We start from the raw sequence: 23080 nt of genomic DNA, 5'->3' as shown, positions 1-23080 counted from the left end.
CCATGCACTCGTCCCTCTGCAAGGAATATCCTTCCCCACCTCTGTTCAGCAAGTTAATTGTTTCTCATCCTCAGGTCTGACCTTAACTAAAAACTACTTCCTCAATGGGGGCATCTTTGTTCCTGCAGCCCAAATCAGATGCCCTTTTTATTCTCTCATGGCACCTTGTAACTTTTCTTCATGGCACATATAGCAAGATTTAGTTTTTTTCTGTGTTTAACATCTGTCTTTTCTACTCAACTAAGGGATTCCATGAGGTCAAGAATCATATCTCTGTTTCCTCATCTATTAAATAAACTTGAAAACTATTTGTTAATTTTCCTGCTCTGAAATTCAGTATCACCTTCAGAATTGATTCTTCTACTGATAAGGAAACCACTAATAAAATTCACCCTCAGTAGAAGTCAGAATGAGATCTAACACTAATTTGCTTTAAGCTGTTAAAAAATTCACGTTGACTAGATATCTCACAAATTGCTTGAATTCATAATTTTGGCCCACATTTATAGCCTGGACATTGGACATTGGGTCTGAGAGCTTAGCGAATTAGAACTGTGATCCTGCAAACTAAAATGCCTGTCATTTATCCAGTTTATATGTAAATTAAGACAAACGATAATCTTTCCAGGTGCTTAAATGTTCCATTTTCATTTCTGAAGTTTATTGCTGTGTTCTGCAGATCTGGACGAATGTTCTAATGGAACCCACCAGTGTAGCATCAATGCTCAGTGTGTAAATACCCCGGGCTCATACCGCTGTGCCTGCTCCGAAGGTTTCACTGGAGATGGCTTTACCTGCTCAGGTGGGTGACAGTCCTGAGGTGTGCTCTGACGGGATGGTCATAGAACACTCTATATGCTTCCTTATTTGAAGAAAATTATAATTAAAGGAGACAAAAGTAACTACCTCTTTTTTTATACTTGACTTGCAGGTGACTATGTATCTTTCTCTTACATTAAACACAAAAACCTGAATGACTTTCCAAATATATTGTTGGAAGTTTTCAAATAATGGCATTTGTAACAATCATGTACTGTTAATGACTCGCCATTTTATCTTACTCATTTGTAACACAGTGGTTAAAAAAAACACAGGCTTTGTCTGGATCAGACTACCTGGATTCAAATCTTGCCTATGCCATTTTTTGCCTGTAACCGTAAGTGAATTACTTAACTTGTCTGCCCTGATTTAAAATGCAATAGTAATAATACAATTTTCTTTTCTTCTTTTTTATTCCTAAATGAAGGGCATGGGAAAACTGTTCAGCTTTTTAAGATAGGATATATGACCTATCCAATCACTGCTATTTAATGTGTTTATCAAAGTCTCAGTAGTTTATCACCTGGCATTGAAAGGATTAAATGGAATAATACAAATAAAGGACTTAGAAGAACACATCACAAAATTTCAGTAAATAATAGCTTCTGTTTGGCTTCTATTCATTCATACTCTTTGAGGATAAAGCATCCTCTCATTATATGCATGTATAAGACTAGATAATCTTGCTGGACGTAAAGTTGAATACTCTTCAGTTTATAAAATAAGGGTTTCTCAATTGATTTTCAGTACACACTTTAAACCCATAATTAACGGATAGACTAAATTTTTTTCAAATTGTGGACATCAAAAATGCAGCCTCATCATTTTCAAATGCCTGTTTAAGGAAACATGTTTATTCAGTTTTAAAGCTTCATAACTTGTAGCCTTAGAGTTTGCATCTTTCCTGGCATTTCTCCGCACTGTGGTGTCAAGGAAAGAGCATGGCTTTCATGTCAGACACATCTGCAATCAGATCCTGGCTCAGTCAACATGCATTATTAGCTCAGTGTGGCTGTGTCAGCTTACTTGGCTGCTCTTAGCCACAGGTTCTTCCTCTTCTAAACCTCAGGAGATTGGTGAATTCAGTGAAAAAATGCATGTCAGGCCACCAGCACAGCATATGGCAAATGACACCCTCACTAGACATTGATTTTTCCTTCCCTCTTATTCTGCTTGATAGAATTAAATTATCTTTAAGGTCTGTGAGTAATGTCTGTTTGTGTAATTAAGATAGGAGTATTTTTATAAGATTGTAATGACATGAAAGAAACTTTCCCCATTCCCATAGTGTCTTTAATTTGCTTAAAACACTTGAATTAGTGAAAAAGCCAGTTATTTATTCGAATACTATAATTTTCTCAAAGAATGTTCACCATTTTAAGATTAATTCCAATGTTCTTTTTCATATCTAAATAATGTTGGCATACTACTGACAAGAGAAACAAGACAAATGTGAGAGATGTCTGCATTTCTCCTATTAATAATATTACAATTGGATGTTAGGGTGCAGGTTAAATAGCTTTTCTTTAATTATATTACAATTGAATGTTAGGGGGCAGGATAAATAGATTTTCTCTCAGGTTGATACCCTCCTTTAAGTGAATGTGATTAACTGTTGTTTCATGTTAATGAGCATTAAGTCAAGCCAGTAAAACTGATCTATTTATAGAGCAAGGAGAAAATGTGTCATGAAATTTGGAATTTAACAGAGATGTAATTTACTTTTTTGCACAGATGTTGATGAGTGTGCAGAAAACATAAACCTCTGTGAGAACGGACAGTGCCTTAATGTCCCGGGTGCATATCGCTGCGAGTGTGAGATGGGCTTCACTCCAGCCTCAGACAGCAGATCCTGCCAAGGTGGGTCACCAGGATTCCAACTCATTTTCAAGTTGGATCAACCACAGTAAATGAAACCACAACAAGGGCTGGAACAAGCTCCACCTGGAAGCAGAATACATAGCACATGCTGCACTATAAAAGTCATTCGTTTAAGCGTGGATTATTTTGCCGAATGAATAATGATGAAGGCGGCTTTCATCTCTTACGAAGTTTTCCTGGCCAAGAGCCAGTAGTTGGAAGTTTGGATCATTCTTTTTTCTTTTTTAACCATTTCTTCTCTTCTTTCTCTTTTTTATCACTAAATGAATGACATGTGGAGAAACTATTCAGCTTTTAAAGTATGCTCCATTACTTGTCTCAACTAGCACTATTTATTGTGTTTATCAAAATCATAAAAAGCTCATTTTTGGCATTTACCTTCGTGGTTGAGACTGCTGTCTGTATGTCTGGGAATGGAAGTCCTCTTCAGGGATTCAGCAAGGGCTGTACTTTTGCTTAATACTAGTAGTTCCTTATTCTAAGTGATGACATCATCCACCTTTCCTAGAAATGGGTCTTTGTGCCTAGTATGATATCTTTCCAAGAAAAAGAATTTGGATTTTCTATTAAATTAGAAACTCAATTCACATTATATATAGTTTGAGCCGTCATTGTGTTATGAATAGGGACTATATGAAAATATAAATGAAGAAAGGAGAGATTGAAAATAATTTATACACCATAGGGCTTCAGTAGAATTTATGATTCACAAAAAACCTTTAAAAAAACTCAGTTTGGGCCAGGCGTGGTGGCTCACGCCTATATTCCCAGCTCTTTGGGAGGCCGAGGCAGGTGGATCACCTGAGGTTGGGAGTTCAAGATCAGCCTGAACAACATGGAGAAACTCCATCTCTACTAAAAATACAAAATTAGCCGGGTATGGTGGCTCATGCCTGTAATCCCAGCTACTCAGGAGGCAGAGGCAGGAAAATTGCTTGAACCCTGGAGGCGGAGGTTGTGGTGAGCCAAGATTGCGCCATTGCACTACAGACTGGACAACAAGAGCGAAACTCTGTCTGAAAACAAAAACAAAAACAAACAAACCAACAAAAGAACTCAGCTTTCCAGTCATGCAGCCTCATGAAAAAAAAAATACCTAACTGCTGAGCAAAAATGATAAAATGAAACAGATTAAAAACTTCCCCCTACATCAGTATCTAACCAGAATGAACAGAATTGGCAAGTACTGGCACACGTGCACACACACACATATACACACACAAACACACAATTCATCAGCATCAACCAAACAAAACCAAATTATACAACCTGCGGTGGTTCAGAGTGGAGCCCAACTCTGCTCCACCATCAGAAGTGACACTGAAGAAAGAAAGTGTGCCAAAAGTTCATGAAATTCTCCAGAAATAGCAACCAATTTGGAGAGACTCCCAGAAAAAGGGGATGAACAGTTGGCCGTAGGGAAGATGAAGTTAGAAACTGAAAGCGTTCGTGCTTCTATGTTGACCCACAAGATTGGGCAGAATCTAATCCATTTTATATAAGGCAACTGTAGGGTGAGTTCCTTTTTTTCCCAGTCCTGGTTTCTTCTAAGCACTGAAGCTTAGTAGTAGAATTAGTAGAAAATGTGAATCAATGTAAATGTGGAATGACATGATTTATTATCTACATCAGCTTGACAAGAGTTAGTGGGAGAAGGAACAGGTCAGCAGTAGCCACTTTCACCAACATAAATTCTGTATACCCAGACAGGATTTTTCCTTCCTAATTGTGTATTACTTTACGGATGGCATAGGCCCTTTCAGAACTTCCCTCTCCCCCAAGATGGTGCTAAATAGTTACTGTTTACTGTACTTCCTTCACATCTAGTTTTCTCATATGTCATTACCACAGAGAGAAACTCCTAACTGACAGGGCAGCTGAGGGTTGGCACACCTGTAGTTCACCCTCAGTTGGACCCTCTGCTCCATTCAGCTGAACACCAGCTTTTGAGATCCAAAAAATGTAATTCCATGGTTCTGGCCATTCTCCTTGTTTTTCTCTCCTCTCCACAAGGTCTGGGTCATCTGGACAATTTCTCCTGAATTTACTATTTTAATCCCTTGTTGTCTACCCATCTTATTATAAATACATGATTCTCCGATGAATATTTTCCACTAAGCATCCACTTCTCACCAAAGTCTCAGAATTTCTATAGAATTCAAAAAATTATTGAAGTTGGCCATTTCCCAGTAAACTCCACCAAAATGGGGGAATATAAAACCTGGAGGAGCCCCTGCAGGAACATGAGAGAGGACTCCATTAAAAGGAACGGACCTACATACAGACCATTTTCTATAATTTCTGAGGAGAGAGCAAAGGCTAAGTTCATCAACATAGAGCCCAGAGGAGCTCTCCCCATTCTCAATCTTCTCTCCCTCCACCTTATGAAACTTTGGGCGACTGAATACAGCTTTAATGAAACCGAAACCAGCTGTCTTCCACATAAAGCTCTGATAAAGAAGGAAAGATATCAAGAGATGTTATTTAAACTGTACTAAAGTAAATAGAAGCTCTTGAAAGAGCAGACAAAGTAGTGTCTATACAAGCTGAAAAACAGTAGCAACTATGCCGGCATTCTGTGAAAACGAAAGGAAGAAAAACACAAAATCAGCTAAAGAACCAACCCACGATGGAAGAAAACAACTCAAGAAATAAAACAAATTTTCCATAGGTACTTTATGCCATATATGATCTTAATAAAATCATAAATGTAGTTGAAGAAATTTGTAGAGATTATAAGAGCTATAGAGTAAAAGGGAGATTGTAGAATCAAGGGAAGTAAGAAATGGGGACCAATACAGCAAAATAAGAGAACTATTAAATAAAAACAGCAAAAAACAGAGGACATACAGATGAAAATGTAATTGCTAGCATAGAGAAAGGGCCTGAGACAATAACAGTGGAAAGAGGAAAGAGAAATTAACACTATTAGAGAAAAGACAAAAACTATAATCAGTATAATTGGTGTCGCTGAAGAGAGCCCAAAAAATCAACTAGAAAAAAGGTACTAAACAACCAAACATTTTCCTGCAATAGAACAAAGAACTGAATATACAAAGCCTAAATTGTAAGACAAAGACTTAGATTTGCTACATTTGTCAACTTTAGTCATAGAGGAGGATTGAAGACTTCAGATAGAAAAGGCAACGCATCTCACGTGCAAAGACACACATAGGCTCAAAATAAAGGGATGGAGGAATATTTACCAAGCAAATGGAAAGCAAAATAAAAAGCAGAGAGTGCAATCTTAGTCTCTGATAAAACAGACTTTAAGCCAACAAAGATCAAAAGAGACAAAGAAGGGCATTACATAATGGTAAAGGGATCAATGCAACAAGAAAAGGTAACTGTCCTAAATATATATGCACCCAATACAGGAGTACCCGGATTCATAAAGCAAGTTCTTAGAGACCTACAAAGAGACTTAGACTCCCACACAATAATAGTGGGAGACTTTAACACCCCACTGTCAATATTAGACAGATCAACGAGACAGAAAATAAAGGATATTCAGGATCTGAACTCAGCTCAGGACCAAGTGGACCTAATAGAGATCTACAGAACTCTCCACCCCAAATCAACAAAATATACATTCTTCTCAGCACCACATAGCACTTATTCTAAAATTGACCACATGATTGAAAGTAAAACACTCCTCAGCAAATGCAAAAGAATGGAAATAATAACAAACAGTCTCTCCGACCACAGTGCAACCAAATTAGAACTCAGGGTTAAGAAACTCACTCATGGCCAAGCGCAGTGGCTCATGCCTGTAATCCTAACACTTTGGGAGGCCAAGGCCGGTGGATCATGAGGTCAGGTGATCAAGATCATACTGGCTAACAGGGCGAAACCCCATCTCTACTAAAAATACAAAAAAAGTTAGCCGGGCATGGTGCCGGGCACCTGTAGTCCTAGCTACTCAGGAGGCTGAAGCAGGAGAATGGCGTGAACCCGGGAGGCAGAGCTTGCAGTGAGCCAAGATCACGCCACTGCACTCCAGCCTGGGTCAACAGAGCGAGACTCCATCTCAAAAAAAAAAAAAAAAAAGAGAGAAAAAGAAAAGAAACTCACTCAAAACTGCACAACTATATGGAAACTGAACAACCTGTTGCTGAATGACTACTGGATAAATAACAAAATTAAGGCAGGAATACAGAAGTTCTTTGAAACCAATGAGAACAAAGTCACAACATGCCAGAATCTCTGGGACACAGCTAAAGCAGTGTTTAGACGGAAATTTATAGCAGTAAATGCCCACAGGAGAAAGCAGGAAAGATCTAAAATCAACACGCTAACATCACAATTAAAAGAACTCGAGAAGCAAGAGCAAACAAATTCAGTAGTTAGCAGAAGACAAGAAATAACTAAGAGCAGAACTGAAGGAGACAGGGACACAATAAACCCTTTAAAGAAAATCAATGAATCCAGGAGCTGGTTTTCTGAAAAGATTAACAAAACAGATAGACTGCTAGTGAGACAAATAAGAAGAGAGAGAAGAATCAAATAGACACAATAAAAAATGATAAAGGGGGGGATATCACCACTGATCACACAGAAATATAAACTACCATCAGAGAATACTATAAACACCTTTCTTCAAATAAACTAGAAGATCTAGAAGAAATGGATAAATTCCTGGACACATACACCCTACCAAGACTAAACCAGGAGGAAGTTGAATCCCTCAATAGACCAATAACAAGTTCTGAAATTGAGCCAGTAATTAATAGCCTACCAAACAAAAGAAGTCCAGGAACAGGTAGATTGACAGCCATATTCATCCAGAGGTACAAATAGGAGCTGGTACCATTCCTTCTGAAACTATTTCAAACAACAGAAAAAGAGGGACTCCTCCCTAACTCATTTTATGAGGCCAGCATCATCCTGATACCCAAACTTGGAAGAGACACAACAAAAAAAGAAACTTTCAAGCCAATATCCCCGATGAACACTGATGCAAAGATTCTCAATAAAATATTGGCAAACCAAATCCAGCAGCACATCAAAGAGCTTATCCACCACGATCAAGTCGGCTTTATCCCTGGGATGCAAGGCCGGTTCAACATATGCAAATCAGTAAATGTAATCCATCACATAAACAGAACCAATGACAAAAACTGCATGATTATCTCAAAAGATGCAGTAAGGCCTTCGATAAAACTAGGCCTTTGATAAAATAGGCCCTTCAATAAAATTCAACACCCCTTCATGCTAAAAACTCTCAATAAACTAGGTATAGATGGAACGCATCTCAAAATAATAAGAGCTATTTATGACAAACCCACAGCCAATATCATACTGAATGGGCAAAGGCTGGAAGCATTCCCTTTGAAAACTGGCACAAGATAAGGATGCCCTCTCTCACCACTCCTATTCAACATAGTATTGAAAGTTCTGGCCAGGGCAATCAGGCAAGAGAAAGAAATAAAGGGTATTCAAATAGGAAGAGAGGAAGTCAAATTGTATCTGTTTGCAGATGACATGATTGTATATTTAGAAAACCGCATCATCTCGGCCCAAAATCTCCTTAAGCTGATAAGCAATTTCAGCAGTCTCAGGATACAAAATCGGTGTGCAAAAATCACAAGCATTCCTATACATCAATAATAGAGAGCCAAATCATGAGTGAATTCCCATTCACAATTGCTACAAAGAGAATAAAATACATAGGATTACAACTTACAAGGGATGTGAAGGGCCTCTTAAAGGAGAACCACTAACCACTGCTCAAGGAAATAAGAGAGGACGCAAACAAATGGAAAAACATTCCATGCTCATGGATAGGAAAAATCAGTATCATGAAAATGGCCCTACTGCCCAAAGTAATTTATAGATTCAATGCTATCCCCATCAAGCTACCATTGACTTTCTTCACAGAATTAGGAAAAACTACCTTAAATTTCATATGGAACCAAAAAAGAGCCAGATAATACTAAGCAAAAAGAACAAAGCTGGAGGCATCACATCACCTGACTTCAAACTATCCTACAAGGCCACAGTAACCATAACAGCATGGTACTGGTACCAAAACAGAGATACAGACCAATGGAACAGAACAGAGCCCTCAGAAATAATACCACACATCTACAACCATCTGATCTTTGACAAACCTGAAAAAAACAAGCAATGGGGAGAGGATTACCTATTTAATAAATGGTGCTGGGAAAACTGGCTAGCCATATGCAGAAAACTGAAACTGCACCCCTTTCTTTCCCCTTATACGAAAGTTAACTCAAGTGGATTAAAGACTTAAACATAAGACCTAAAACCATAAAAACCCCAGAAGAAAACCTAGGCAATACCACTCAAGACATAGGCATGGGCAAAGACTTCATGACTGAAACACCAAAAGCAATGGCAACAAAAGCCAAAATTGACAAGTGGGATCTAATTAAACTAAAGAGCTTGTGCACAGCGAAAGAAACTATCATCAGAGTGAAAAGGCAACCTACAGAATGGAAGAAAATTTTTGTAATCTATCGGACAAAGGGCTAATATCCAGAATCTGCAAGGAACTTAAACAAATTTACAAGAAAAAAAAACAACCCCATAAAAAAGTGAGCAATGGATATGAACAGACAATTTTCGAAAGAAAACATTTATGAGGCCAACAAACATATGAAAAAAAGCACATCCTCACTGGTCATTAGAGAAATGCAAATCAAAACGACAATGAGATATCATCTCATGCCAGTTAGAATGACGATCATTAAAAAGTCAGGAAACAACAGATGCTGGAGAGCATGTGGAGAAATGGGAACACTTTTACACTGTTGGTGGGAGTATAAATTAGTTCAACCATTGTGGAGGACAGTGTGGCGATTCCTTCAGGATCCAGAACCAGAAATACCATTTGACCCAGCAATCCCATTACTGAGGATATACCCAAAGGATTATAAATCATTCTGCTATAAAGACACATGCACACATATGTTTATTGCAGCACTGTTCATAATAGCAACGACTTGGAACCAACCCAAATGACCATCAATGATAGACTGGATAAAGAAAATGTGGCACATATACACCATGGAATACTATGCAACCATAAAAAAGGATGAGTTCATGTCCTTTGCAGGGATGTGGATGAAGCTGGAAACCATCATTCTCAGCAAACTAAGACAGGAACAGAAAACCGAACACCGCATGTTCTCACTCATAGGTGGGAGTTGAACAATGAGAACACGTGGACAGGGAGGGAAACATCACACACTGGGGCCTGTCAGAGGGTGAGGGGCTAGGGGAGGGATAGCATTAGGAGAAATACCTAATGTAGATGACAGGTTGATGGGTGCAGCAAACCACCATGGCACACATATACCTATGTAACAAACCTGCACATTCTGTACATGTGTCCCAGAACTTAAAGTATAATTTTAAAAAAAGGCAATTCATGAGCTAAACAGAAATATTCAATATCAAAAGACATTAGATCCATGCCCACAAAATTCTGAGGAAATGTGAAAAATATTATACTTAATATTAATTGTAAAGATAATAAGCATTTTCTTACACATGGAATAAGTCGGGTAGAAAACACCTGTGATTTCATAAAAGTCCCACCCTTCTTGGAGAAAGAACAATCAGCAATGAAACACAGCCAATCAAGAAACAAATGGAGAAGTTGTAATAAAACCATTATTGATCCCTTTAAGTAAATAATTAGTACTAAACACTGTGGAAATTATGGTAAACTGCCATAGACATTAAAAAAGTGAACATAATTAAATAAAAATAAGGAGTTGGAAGGATACATGAGTGCTAATTTTCTTATAATTTATTGTATAGAATTCATTAATACTGTCTAAAAATTACATTTCAACTTTAGCATAAAGCCAAAAAATTTTTAGCGTTTTTTATTCTTAACATTAGAAAAGTATTTTAAAACTGTTGAGATGATGGTAAATTTATCTGATGCATACAAATTGTTTTAGCTTCACTGTCTAAATATGTATATAAAAATGTCTCATGATCTTAAATGATTCTTTCTAGATAGAAACATTTTTGAGTAATTGTTTTGCTATTTTGTTTTCTGTATTATTTGAATTTCTGAATATCACTTTTATAAAGGAAAGACAGTAATTTTTTAAAATACCTTCTTTTATACAACAATTACATTATTTAGGTGGAAGAAATTTCTAATAAAGTTCATTTAAAAGTAAAATGGATTGGGCATGGTGGCCCGCACCTATTAATACAGCACTTTGGAAGGCCAAGGAGGGAGGCTCCCATGAGCCCAGGAGTTCAAGACCAACCTAGGCCACATAGGGAGACCCTGTCTCTGCAAACCTTTTTAAATTAGCTAGGTGTGATGGTGTTTGCCCATAGTCCCAGCTATCTGGAAGGCTGAAGGGGGAGGATTGCTTGAGCCCAGGACATTGTGGCTGCAGTGAGCCATGATCGTGCCACTACTCCAGCCTGTGTGACAGAGGAAGAACCTGTCTGAAAAAAAAAAAATGCATACTCAGAAGGCTGATAGTACAATTCCCTTTTTGAGTATAAATTAACACAATTCAATTGTAATCTAGCTTAAAGAGTTTTTTCTCATTTATATAAAGAGAATAACTTTCTTACCCCCAACACAATAAAAGACACCTTTGCACATGTTAAACTTTAAACATGATTGGAACCATACCTTAAATCTAAAATAGTTGAAACCAATATTTTAACTGGGAAGAATGACCAAAGAAGTCTTGTTTAGACTTAAGATATAACCGTCTGAGGACAGCAGTTTAGGATGATTTGTCTAGTCTAGCCTAAAATGACGTGCCTGGTCTGCATTCTCAGAGTGTTAGGCAATTTATATACAAAAATGTCCATCCTCTTTTTGAGAGTAGAAATTCAGATTATTTCCACAGCTATACATACACATTGATTTTCACCTGAGTGAGGAGTGATAACTTCATATTTATGAACTTTGAGTTAAAGCCTCATGGAAGACTATCATAAACTTTTCATAAATGAATTTTTAGCCCAATTCAATAGAGATATTTTAATGAAATTTACTAGAATATGGGGTCAATGGATCATCTTATTAACATGAAATTAGGGAAGAAATTAGTTCTCTGTTTAAAACTGCTTTATAATAACAAATAAGATTACAAAATAAAAAGGAAGTAAAAACTAAAAAGTTAATTAATATTTATTTAATTAACTAAATTTATTTAATTAACTAAATCAACTAAAAAGTTAATTTTAATATCTCCAATATTTAAAACTAATTATGTATTTGTTTTTTCATGATATAAAACATTTATCAACTATAAAATGTCCTCTGTTTGCACTAATTAGTTAGAATCTTTGAATTTGCTTTTATCTTTTTACAATTTCATTTCTTTGACATGTTTATATTTAATTTTTGTATTTTGTGTGCCTTGAGCCAACTCTTCTTTAAGTATATCATAATCCAAGTCATTCAAAATACTAGACACTCATTTTACCAAGAAAACAGTATTTCTTGTATATCTTAGTTCCATAGGTGAACATTAGTTGCTTGCCCTTTACACTTATCTACGTAGCCAAAAAAGAGAGAAAAAAAAGTCTTACTGAATAAAAACATCTGAGGGGGTAGAAAAATGCACTAATGTTAGACATTACATTAAAATTTTAAAATGTCTTTGTAAATAAGAGATTACTTTTTTTAAAATCTTCAGATATTGATGAATGCTCCTTCCAAAACATTTGTGTCTTTGGAACATGTAATAACCTGCCTGGAATGTTTCATTGTATCTGCGATGATGGTTATGAATTGGACAGAACAGGAGGGAACTGTACAGGTATGGTCAGTTGCCAGCTAAGTTGTGTTCTGATTCATTGAAATGAATATTCTGTGCTAAGCATAAAAATTCCTGAGATTTCTGCTTAGCTAATCTATGCATTAGGTTACACATTTTTCAGAGAAAGAAAATTATATTCAGATGCATTGATTTGTAACTATGGAATTGATGCATTTTTATGTGAATAATATTAAATTGTTTTCTGTATGATTGTTAAATATCTGACATGAAACTAGTAAAGTGTCTCTTTATATATATGTTCATGTATATGTATATATAGCACATGTATATATATATATATATACATGTATATATGTAATTTTTATTAAGCAAATAGTGACATAATTTTTTCGTCCTCAGAGTTGCAAATTTTAATTAATTACAATGTATTTATTAAGGATGTTAAATGCTGTCATAAATACTCTGTCCTTGATATATGGAACCTGTTTTAGGTATATACCAAAATTTAAGATATTTATTTTATTGTGTTGAGTCTTTCCTAGTGATCTTTAATCTACTAACTTGCAAAAATTCCACCAAATTCTTTGGAATAGCAGTATGCACAGAAAAAGTAAAAATGGTAACCTGGGCATTTTAAATGCTTCTCCTAGATATTGATGAGTGTGCAGATCCTATAAACTGTGTCAATGGCCTATGTGTCAACACGCCTGGTCGCTATGAGTGTAACTGCCCACCCGATTTTCAGTTGAACCCAACTGGTGTGGGTTGTGTTGGTAAGTAAAGCTATATGAAACAAACAAATAGAATTATCAAGTTGAATATTCAGACTCTCTTGATAATGAACCGTGATGAGTGTTTGCTACAGTTAACTTAAAAACAAAACATTATGTGGTCGCCTTTATTGTGTTTCTCTTCCAAATCATCTGCTCCACCTTCCTCCTCTCACGGACTTGAGAACCAAGGCACAGAGAAGTACAGTAATTTGTTCAAGGTCTCGGAGCTTGAAAGTGGCAGAGCTAAGACAGTGGCCCAGGTTGCCGCGTGGCTCCTTGTCCAGTGTTTGGCCAGGATAACCCAGAGTGGTGGTATAGCTATTAGAATATCTATTTCTCCTGCCTACTGGAAGGGTCATATAGCAAAGTAAATGAAGTGATGAGAAGCAAGGAATTAGAGAGATGGATTTATGAGCCAAACCATTGGAGCAGAAGTTGGGAGGTGACAGGGAGGAGGAGGAGGCAGTAATGAAGGTTCAGAATCTGTGGTCAGCACCTCTGATCTTAAAAAAACAATTGTCCAGCTTTTACTATCTGCACTGTTCCTGTATTTTCCTAGAGAAGGAAATGGCCTGGAGAATTTTCTGGAAGTATACAAAAAAAGGGAGGGGTGGAGAATTCCTTGCTTGAGTGGAAATCTGCCTACTGTCCTCAGTGTCAGTTTTTGGGCCTGCAGCAAATGGAAGGAATATTTGCTGCTGTGATTTATACACAACTTATATACTGTTTTCAAGTTTTGGAGAATACTTTTAATTATCATTTACAGCTACTCCAAGTCTGTGTTTTCCATTCAAAATAATTCATTTGGTAAAGTTTGAGTGCCTTCTGTCTAAGGGCTGGAGTTGCAACAGTGAACAGAACAAGCACATTCTCTGCTTTTGTGTTTACATTCTAGAGGCAGGGAGATAAATAAAAGCAAGAACAAACAGAATTGGCACTGGAGGTGGTTGGAGAAGTGCTATGTTATATTAGGGATGGGGGAGTCAGAGCCTTTAAGGAGGGGACAGACCAACTGGACCTCTGAGGGAAGCCTCCAGTTACAAGGAGAAGCCAGTGCAAGGGGCCTGTGGCAGGAGAAGGCTGGCGTTAGAGACACAGCACAAGGTTGCTTGTAGCAAGAGAGGAGTGAGTGGAGGGGACAGGGATGAGGAGAGGAATCAGAGGAGCAGTCGCCCAGTTCGCAAAGTGATTCTCAACCCAGGCTGCATAGTAAACTCCATTTAGAACCTGGAAAAGATATTGATGCCTGTTACACCCTCAGAAATTCTAACTCACTGGGGCCTCAACATTTCTTAAAAACTTCCTTGGAACAAAGGCTGTGAACAGGCAACTCATAAAAGAGAATAATCTAAACGTTAACAAATGTAAGCAAACAAATGCCCAAAATCATTAGGAATAAGAAATCCATTTGAAACAATTATATGAATACCACTTTACACTTCATATACTGGCAAAAATTAGGAAACCTGGATAATGTGAAGTATTGGTGGGGACATGAGCCTTGAGGAGCATTCTGTTCTGCTGGTAGAAGTGTAGACCAGGGCAGCACTGCAGAGAATATGTTTGCACAATGGTACACCGATTAACTGTCAATGTATAATCAATTTTAGTTTTTGAGTTTCTTTTTGGAGCAATTCTATTTGTATGGATTGACACTTTATTGCTTTCACTCATTCTTAGTGCCAAAAAAACAAAGACTCATTCTATCTCAAAAGTGCCATAGGAATCTATTGGAACCTTTCGTAGGTCTGAAACATTATAAAATATGAAGAGATCTTGTTTTTCCTTTGTCTTGAAACATTTTGACGTTTTATCATCCTAGCTGTTATTTTTGTCAATGTTCAACATTATGTCCAATGGATACAACAGAGTAAAATAATGAGAAGTGGAAAATTATGGCATCACCTAGAAGGAACATGCATTAGTGAAATAAAATGTCACTGTTTTATCATCCTTCAGTTTTCTTATTATATTGTCCTAAGGATTGCATCATTTTTCAAGAAAGTGCAAGAGAAGACTGGAGACACCTTACTTGAAATCTTCTTTTAGCATTTATTCAACACAGTTGAGAATTTAGAAGTTTTTACTTACTGGCCATAATTTTTGGCAAAGAGAAAAAAAATGAAGTTGAGTCAGGTAACTACAAAGAGACAGAGAGCAGCTCTTTTGTCTAGATTCTAAAGGTGATGGTCAAATGAATCATCTAAGCACAATCCCAGACTACGTGTCTTCAGAGACCAATATCCTAGGTGAATGTTTTCAAACTTCAGAATCAACAAGTGAAAGGACAGTGTATTTCCGTAGACAAAGGAAATACAGTATTCTCATCCACTTAGTCAATAGAAAGAACTTCAACCCACAATATTTGGTAACAAGAACCTGAACCATCCCAGGTTTGTGGATTCTTTCATATTTTCATGACGTTTCTGTACCAAAATTTAATTGATATGATTCATAAGCAGACAAAGATAAAGGCAGGTATGTATAAAAGGTTACTGGAAGGAAATAGGTGATGTAGAAATACAGTCGTTAGATTGATTATTCTAATTGGTGTTGATAAATCTAAAAATGAAAACATTTTCTATTTGTGGAGCCTTTAAAGAAGACGGCTGTCCTCTCATCAACAAAATCATGAACTGTTAATGTTTTCAAACATTCCTTTGGGTATTGCATTTTTATGAAGCAAGAACAAGAAGAACCAGAAATAATGATAAGCTAGAACCTATTAGAGATGTGTTTGAAACCTGGAATCGGTTTTTACAAACTGGATATATTCCAAGTTCATGAATGACAGTTGATAAGCAATTAGTTGCATTCAGAAGATCATCTTGAGTAGAATATCTTCAAAACCAAGAAAATATAGATTAAAAAATTGAGTTAGCTATCATTAAATTCTTATTAATATTGCTAATAAAGTTGTTTTCAACTTTTTTCTTCTGTATATTAGTTTTATAATATACCTTCTGTAAATTATTTTTTAAAATGACTTAAAAATATTAAAAATTAAAGGGTTCATTGGATGTAGTTGGTAAATGATGACTATTTTTCCTGACTGAAGGCTAAGTATAGGCAAATCCTGTGAATCAACAATTCCTTTTGTGGCTGTATATGCCAATGGAATTAACTCACAGGCCCATACAGAGACACATATATGATGTTCATCGCGGCATTCTTTGTGGTGGCAGGATTTTAGAAACCATTTTTGGAGAGGAGGGGTTTTTTTTAAAAGCAATTATACACCACGGAGTTGACAGACTGGAGGTTTATAGAACAAGCATGACTAGAAAAGTTATAAAAATGAAATGAGATGTATGACAAAAGACATTTGTGTACATTTAAAATGAACACATTAAAACAAAAATATTTATTTTGTAAGAGCACATGTAAAAAGTAATAGCATTAAATACATTTGGATGATCTGGTAGGGAAGGAGAATAGGAATGAAGAATAGGAATAAAAGAGAAAGGGAGGGGGAAGAGAGAGAAAGAACAGGTGAATAAATGAGGAATAAATAAACCTAATTAGGCTGGGCGTGGTGGCTCACGCCTGTTACTCCAGCACTTTGGGAGGCTGAGGTGGGTGGATCACAAGGTCAAAAGATCAAGACCATCCTGGCCAACATGGTGAAACCCCGTCTCTACTAAAAATACAAAAATTAACTGCGCGTGGTGGCAGGCGCCTGTAGTCCCAGCTACCCGGGAGGCTGAGGCAGGAGAATCACTTGAACCCGGGAGGCAGAGGTTGCAGTGGGCCGAGATAGTGCCACTGTACTCCAGCTTGGCAACAGAGGAAGACTCCGTCCCAAAAAATAAATAAACAAATAAATATAAATAAACCTAATTAGAAGGGGGACCATGAGAATCTTGCAGCCTCTGAGATCTGAGATTCAGCAACAAAAACAAAATGCAAAATCTGAGACAAAATAAAGTAAAATAAGTTTTTTTAAAAAGCCCATATGATTCTAATATGCAGCCAGGGATGAAAATTACTTTGTAGACTGCTAAGAACTCTAGATTTTATTCTGATTGAGAAGAGAAGCCATTGGAGGTTGCCTGACCTAAGGTAATGCTATTGAAGGGTCACTCTGGCTTACAGAAGGAAAAGTAGACCATAGTTTAGTCAAGGATGGAAGTTGAGAAAAGAGTTAGAAAACTATTACATTAACTAGGTAAAGGGATAATGATGGTGGCTGGAACTCAGTTGGTAGTGATTAAAAAAAAAAAAGATAGTAATGATAGAGGCAGTGGTAAGTAGACAGATTCCAGATATGGGTTTTTTTTGTTTTGTTTTGTTTTGTTTTTTTGAGACAGAGTCTCGCTCTGTCACCCAGGCTGGAGTGCAGTGGCGTGATCTCAGCTCACTGCAAGCCCTGCCTCCCAGGTTCATGCCATTCTCCTGCCTCAGCCTCCCTAGTAGCTGGGACTACAGGTGCCCGCCACCACGCTCAGCTAATTTTCTGTATTTTTAGTAGAGACGGGGTTTCACCATGTTAGCCAGGATGGTCGATTCCAGATATGTTTTGAAGGTTGAGTAGACAGCCCTTATTACTGGATTGAATAAGGAATCATAGTAAGGAGTCAAAAATGATGTCAAAACTTAGGGCCTGTGCAACTGAAAAAAAAAAGTGAATTTCCTTTTATTGAAAATGCAGAAGACTGGGAGAGAAGACGGCAGATTTTATACATGGAGGAAAGAGCATTGACAGTTTGATTTTAGATGTGTTAACTTTGAAATAATTATTAGATGTTTAAGAGAAGAAATGAAATAGGCAATTGGCAGAAGGGTCTAGAGTTCACGGGAGAGATGAGATACAGAACCATAAATTTGAGAGTTCTCAGCAAAAAAGTAGTATTTAAACCCATAGACTCAATGGAGTGATCTGGATGATAACTGTAGAGGTAAAGAAAAGCCTTAGATTAGTTGATCCCTTAAGTATCTTCTCTAAGTTTGTTACAGGCTATCTTTTCCAAAACCTGCAAAGTTAGCTATGCAAGTTGAAACTAAACCATTGGATAAACTTGTGATATAGATGAATTATACAAAAAATGTATTGTATTCCTATTATTGGAGGTCCAGTATGTCCCAAATGAGAAATTTCTTACTATCTTGTCCATTCCATGAGTATAGGAAAATATGGTCTATGTGGATTTCTAAACATAGGAAAGTCTGCCATGATTGGCTTCCTCTGACTCAATCTTGAAAAAGCTGAAAAGCAGGAGATTGCTTGGTACTTAAGGATTAAAAGGAACCTTTCATGTTAACGTACAAAATTTGAATTTCATCCTTTGAGTGACTTTTCCCTAAAATGGAGTCCTTACTATGTAAGCAAGGGCAACTGTAAGCTCCTTTGTTGCTCTGCAGACAACCGTGTGGGCAACTGCTACCTGAAGTTTGGACCTCGAGGAGATGGGAGTCTGTCTTGCAACACCGAGATCGGGGTGGGCGTCAGTCGCTCTTCATGCTGCTGCTCTCTGGGAAAGGCCTGGGGAAACCCCTGTGAGACATGCCCCCCTGTCAATAGCAGTAAGTACAAAGCTGAAGAAGATGAAGAAAACCAACTGGTATCTAAAGATTTGTTGCCATTTTATTCCTGAACTGGGAGTGAGGAGTGTTTAGTGAGGACAAAACAAAAAAACTGAATTTGAACTACTTTCAGTGATCACTCTGAAACCAGCCAAGAGTGTTAAAGGATTTGAATTCCTCTCTTCCTATGTTTTATCATATGTTAAAAAAATAATTTTTAACTGTAATCATGTATGAATAGTACTAATATCAGTTCTTCATGATATCACAGATAAAGTGCATTCCTGATTCTTCTCAAAGGTTATTTAGTTCAGCTTCATAGGTGTGTTGTATTCTTGAAGTCAATTATAGAATGCCTTAAATTGAAACATCTGTTCTGATATGAACATGAACCAAAGCCTGTTTTCTCTAGTCTTAATTTACCAGCTAAAAGAGCTGCAAGGGAATTTTTTCTTTAATTAAAACAAATGGTTCGTGTTATTCTACTGTGTATGTGATTAATAAAGTATGATCTTTTATGTAAAATATGTAACTTTAAATGTATTTGAAAGGGCACTAAGAAAAATTTGGATACACCCTTTAGGATGAGTATATTGAGCCTGTCATTTGCTGAATGCTTGCTCATTGTCTCAGCCACTTGGACACAGGTATCAAACCTCTTATTTTTCTATTGTTTTGTAGCTGAATATTACACCCTGTGTCCCGGAGGTGAAGGCTTCAGACCTAACCCCATCACAATCATTTTAGAAGGTGAGCTAATCCCATTGTCACCCAGATTCAAACAAGGTAAAGAGTTAATTATAGAGAAAAGCTGATAGAAAACCTAGGGCAGAGCAGCCCCAACAAGATAATTTAGTAAAATTACAGATGGACTTTAATTACTAAAATGTTAAACTACCACTTTTATCAAGCAGTAATGATCCATTGCAGTGATTTGATGTCTGACTGTTCTGCAGAGAAACTCTTTCCCATTGTCCTCTACCTTGAATAATCTCCAACTTAACTTTATTCATTTTCTCAGATAATGGTAAAAGTTCTATGACAAAGCCAAGAAGATATTTGAGCAGAATAAACTTGCCATCTAAGTGTGCGATCATTTGGATGCATAGAAATCTGCTGATTCTTACAAGATCACACTTTTGAAAGCTCTAATATTAACTCTTATCCTTCGTGAAGGTGTTTGTTTTAAGTGCACTGTCTCCCTTTTTGTAGACATTGACGAATGCCAGGAGTTACCAGGTCTCTGCCAGGGTGGAAACTGCATCAACACTTTTGGGAGCTTCCAGTGTGAGTGCCCACAAGGCTACTACCTCAGCGAGGAAACCCGCATCTGTGAAGGTGAGATAAATTTGATGCCTAAAATGCTCAGTGCTGTTTAAAACAAAATGGCTGCTGAGGCCTGGGGGAAAGGCCCATCCTCACATTCTACAAAAGGCTCAATTAAGATTGGTTCATAGCTTTTTTTTTTTTTTTTATCAATGTAGCTAAGTTGTATGATGATAGACAAATTAATTTACGGCTCGTTGCCATAATTCACTGTATTTTTCTAGGAGGGTTGATTAAATATAAATTGGGAAAATGGGGTAGTGTGAAAACCTAAAATATTAAGTAAGTTATTAGTGAAAATATTGATAAGAATTACATTTTACATAGGAAAAATTGGTAAGCTAAAATGTGACCATTAACTTAATATTGATCAGTAATTTTTAAATGTTGTATTATATGATATGAAGAAGTTCAAAGGTTATGCAGCTGCCATTCTTGCTTCCATCCCCCCACTTTATCACATGGTATTTCAATTCTTTTAGGGGACTGTCTCACCACTAAACTGGGGGCTTCTGGAGACAAGGTCCACATCTTACTCATCATTACAGCCATAAGTTCTAGCTTACAGTAGAATCTCAATATTTTAATTGTGAAATGAATGAATGCTTCTAACTGAACATTAAACATGTAGCATAATTATTTCCATTATAACTTTTCTTTTGGAACATGTTTGATAAATGTATCTGGAAGAAATAGGATGTAATGAGGAGAACAACCAGCAGCTGCACTGCTTTAAGAATCTCTGAATAGTTACTAATTTGAAAGAAGCTACAAAGACAAAGGCTTTCCCAATCTGCATTCACCTTAAAGTTGGCATTAAAACTTAGCCTAAGTGACATAGGACAAAAGCAGGCTTTAAAGAAATTCCAATTGAAGAATGTGAATTGCAATAAAAAAAAAAAAATATATATATATATATATATGTGTGTGCCAAGGAAATTATTTTTTGCCACTTTAGAATAATTTCTTTTGATGCTTTATATTTTTTAATATGGGGATTTTTTTTTCTTTTGAAGAAAGATGTATCTGTGTTATATAAATGCATATTTGGGATATTTTCTTTATTTCTAAGTTTTGCATAAATGGGGATGTAGAGAATCACCTATGCTTTGTTCAGTCATCTAAGTAATATAAATTCATTGAAAAAATAGATTTATTAATTAATAGATATTCTTGCCTACTCTAGATATTGATGAGTGTTTTGCACATCCTGGTGTGTGTGGGCCTGGGACCTGCTATAACACCCTGGGAAATTACACCTGCATTTGCCCACCTGAGTACATGCAGGTCAATGGAGGCCACAACTGCATGGGTAGGTAAAGAACTCTGAGATTAATTAGAGCACAGATGTCGACTTCACACATAAAGCACTTATGTCTCAGAATTATTGTTTGGAAGTTTGGAAGTTCAGTTTTCGTGAATTGAGATATTTCAGAGTTTTGCAAGCTGCTGGCTTAGTATCAAGTTTTTGACCTTTGGTTATACATTTAAATTTTTAAAGGCATGAGTCTAATGTAGAAAATTTCCTCAAATGTTATATATTCTTAAATTTTTCATCTCCATTCATATAGTGTGAACATTAATATACAAATAAAAGAACATTTAAATGTTAATGCTTTATTTTTTAAATTAAATAAATGATTTTGAGAGAAAAACAAATATGTATTAACATTGTCTCCCAAGAAAATTATAAGTGAAATCCTTTATCTAAGGATAAAGGAGAGATGTTAATCTAAAAATGATTTATGTTTAAAGAGTTATTTTAAGATAGCTTCAAATGACTAAAAAGGGTTTCCGAGTTGTGTTCATCAGGAAAGCTTGATGTCTACAGCGTGTGGGCTTCATTATAAACTACTCGTGGATACAAATGGCTAGCTTCCTTGTTTTTCTTTATGTAGACATGAGAAAAAGCTTTTGCTACCGAAGCTATAATGGAACCACTTGTGAGAATGAGTTGCCTTTCAATGTGACAAAAAGGATGTGCTGCTGCACATATAATGTGGGCAAAGCCTGGAACAAACCTTGTGAACCATGCCCAACTCCAGGAACAGGTAAGCACATGGTTCGTGCACCTGCTGACTGCCACGTCAGTGATACACGCATATATCTAACAGTATAGTCAAAGTCACTGCATGCTAAAACTAGAGATGCTCAGTTCCAAAAATTCCCAAGAGCATCATATGGTTCTATTTCCCAAGTGATCCTCTTTGGGATTCAAACACTAACTTCTGAGACATTATGTTGGATAGGCTTGTGAATCCTGAAAATAAGACCCATTGCTGAAGAGTTAGAGTTTATAGCATTAGTCCATTTAAACTCATTATCTTAAACTATGCTTGTCAATTATTGATTTATTCATCAAACAAATATTTCTTGAGTAACTACTGTATGTCATTGTGCTAGACATGGAAGGTATAATATTTGGAGAAAAACTAAATTCAATAAGGATTTTTTTTTAGTTCAGCCGTGGAAAATATGCAAAAAGTGTTTTTTATGAGTGAATTTTACATAAAAGCAACCCGTTGTCAAAATGTGCCTTTTACATCTTCTTCCTCAGACATCAGTGAAATTTTTAGGCAAAAAATAGAGCTTGTCTTCACTTGGTCATGTTTTTTTCACAAGACAGTTTCTTTTGAAAGAAAAAATGAAAGATAATAGAGATAAGAGCAAAAATGCTTGTCTTAAAATTGCTGTCCATCAGGCTCTCTTTTATGACCTGGAGAATGGCAACTTTTAATGACTATAGATACTAAGAGTAGAACCAGTAGGCCAAATAAGAAACAGTGATTATGCATTTGTTACCAAATATTACTTAGGGTATATGTATTTAAATGTTCCATTTAATGTATTGATGAAATTAAGGAGAGAAATGATGAAAAGCAACACATAGGCCTTTTTCAGAGGCTCCAAGTCACTGGTCAAATGGATTATCTTAGCCTTATCTTGCTATTATTATGTTCCATAAAATTAAATAGAAACATTCCTACAATTCTCAACTTTAAAACTCCATATTTACAA

The 23080-nt window shown here is 36.4% G+C and overlaps 1 protein-coding gene across 1 annotated transcript in view; it reads left to right on the top strand.

Annotated features, from left to right (window-relative positions):
• FBN2 (fibrillin 2) overlaps window positions 1-23080 on the top strand; it is a 280535-nt gene that overhangs the window by 206818 nt on the left and 50637 nt on the right. The window contains exons 33-41 of the mRNA XM_003826666.7: window positions 680-802; window positions 2554-2679; window positions 12357-12479; window positions 13091-13213; window positions 18575-18736; window positions 19418-19486; window positions 19949-20074; window positions 21249-21374; window positions 21961-22113. Of these exons, the coding sequence (XP_003826714.3) occupies window positions 680-802; window positions 2554-2679; window positions 12357-12479; window positions 13091-13213; window positions 18575-18736; window positions 19418-19486; window positions 19949-20074; window positions 21249-21374; window positions 21961-22113 (1131 nt within the window). The remainder of the gene's footprint in view (window positions 1-679; window positions 803-2553; window positions 2680-12356; window positions 12480-13090; window positions 13214-18574; window positions 18737-19417; window positions 19487-19948; window positions 20075-21248; window positions 21375-21960; window positions 22114-23080) is intronic.

Source organism: Pan paniscus, chromosome 4 (assembly GCF_029289425.2).
Source record: "Pan paniscus chromosome 4, NHGRI_mPanPan1-v2.0_pri, whole genome shotgun sequence".
Lineage (NCBI taxonomy): Eukaryota > Metazoa > Chordata > Mammalia > Primates > Hominidae > Pan > Pan paniscus.
This window is presented reverse-complemented; position numbering and strand designations above follow the sequence as displayed.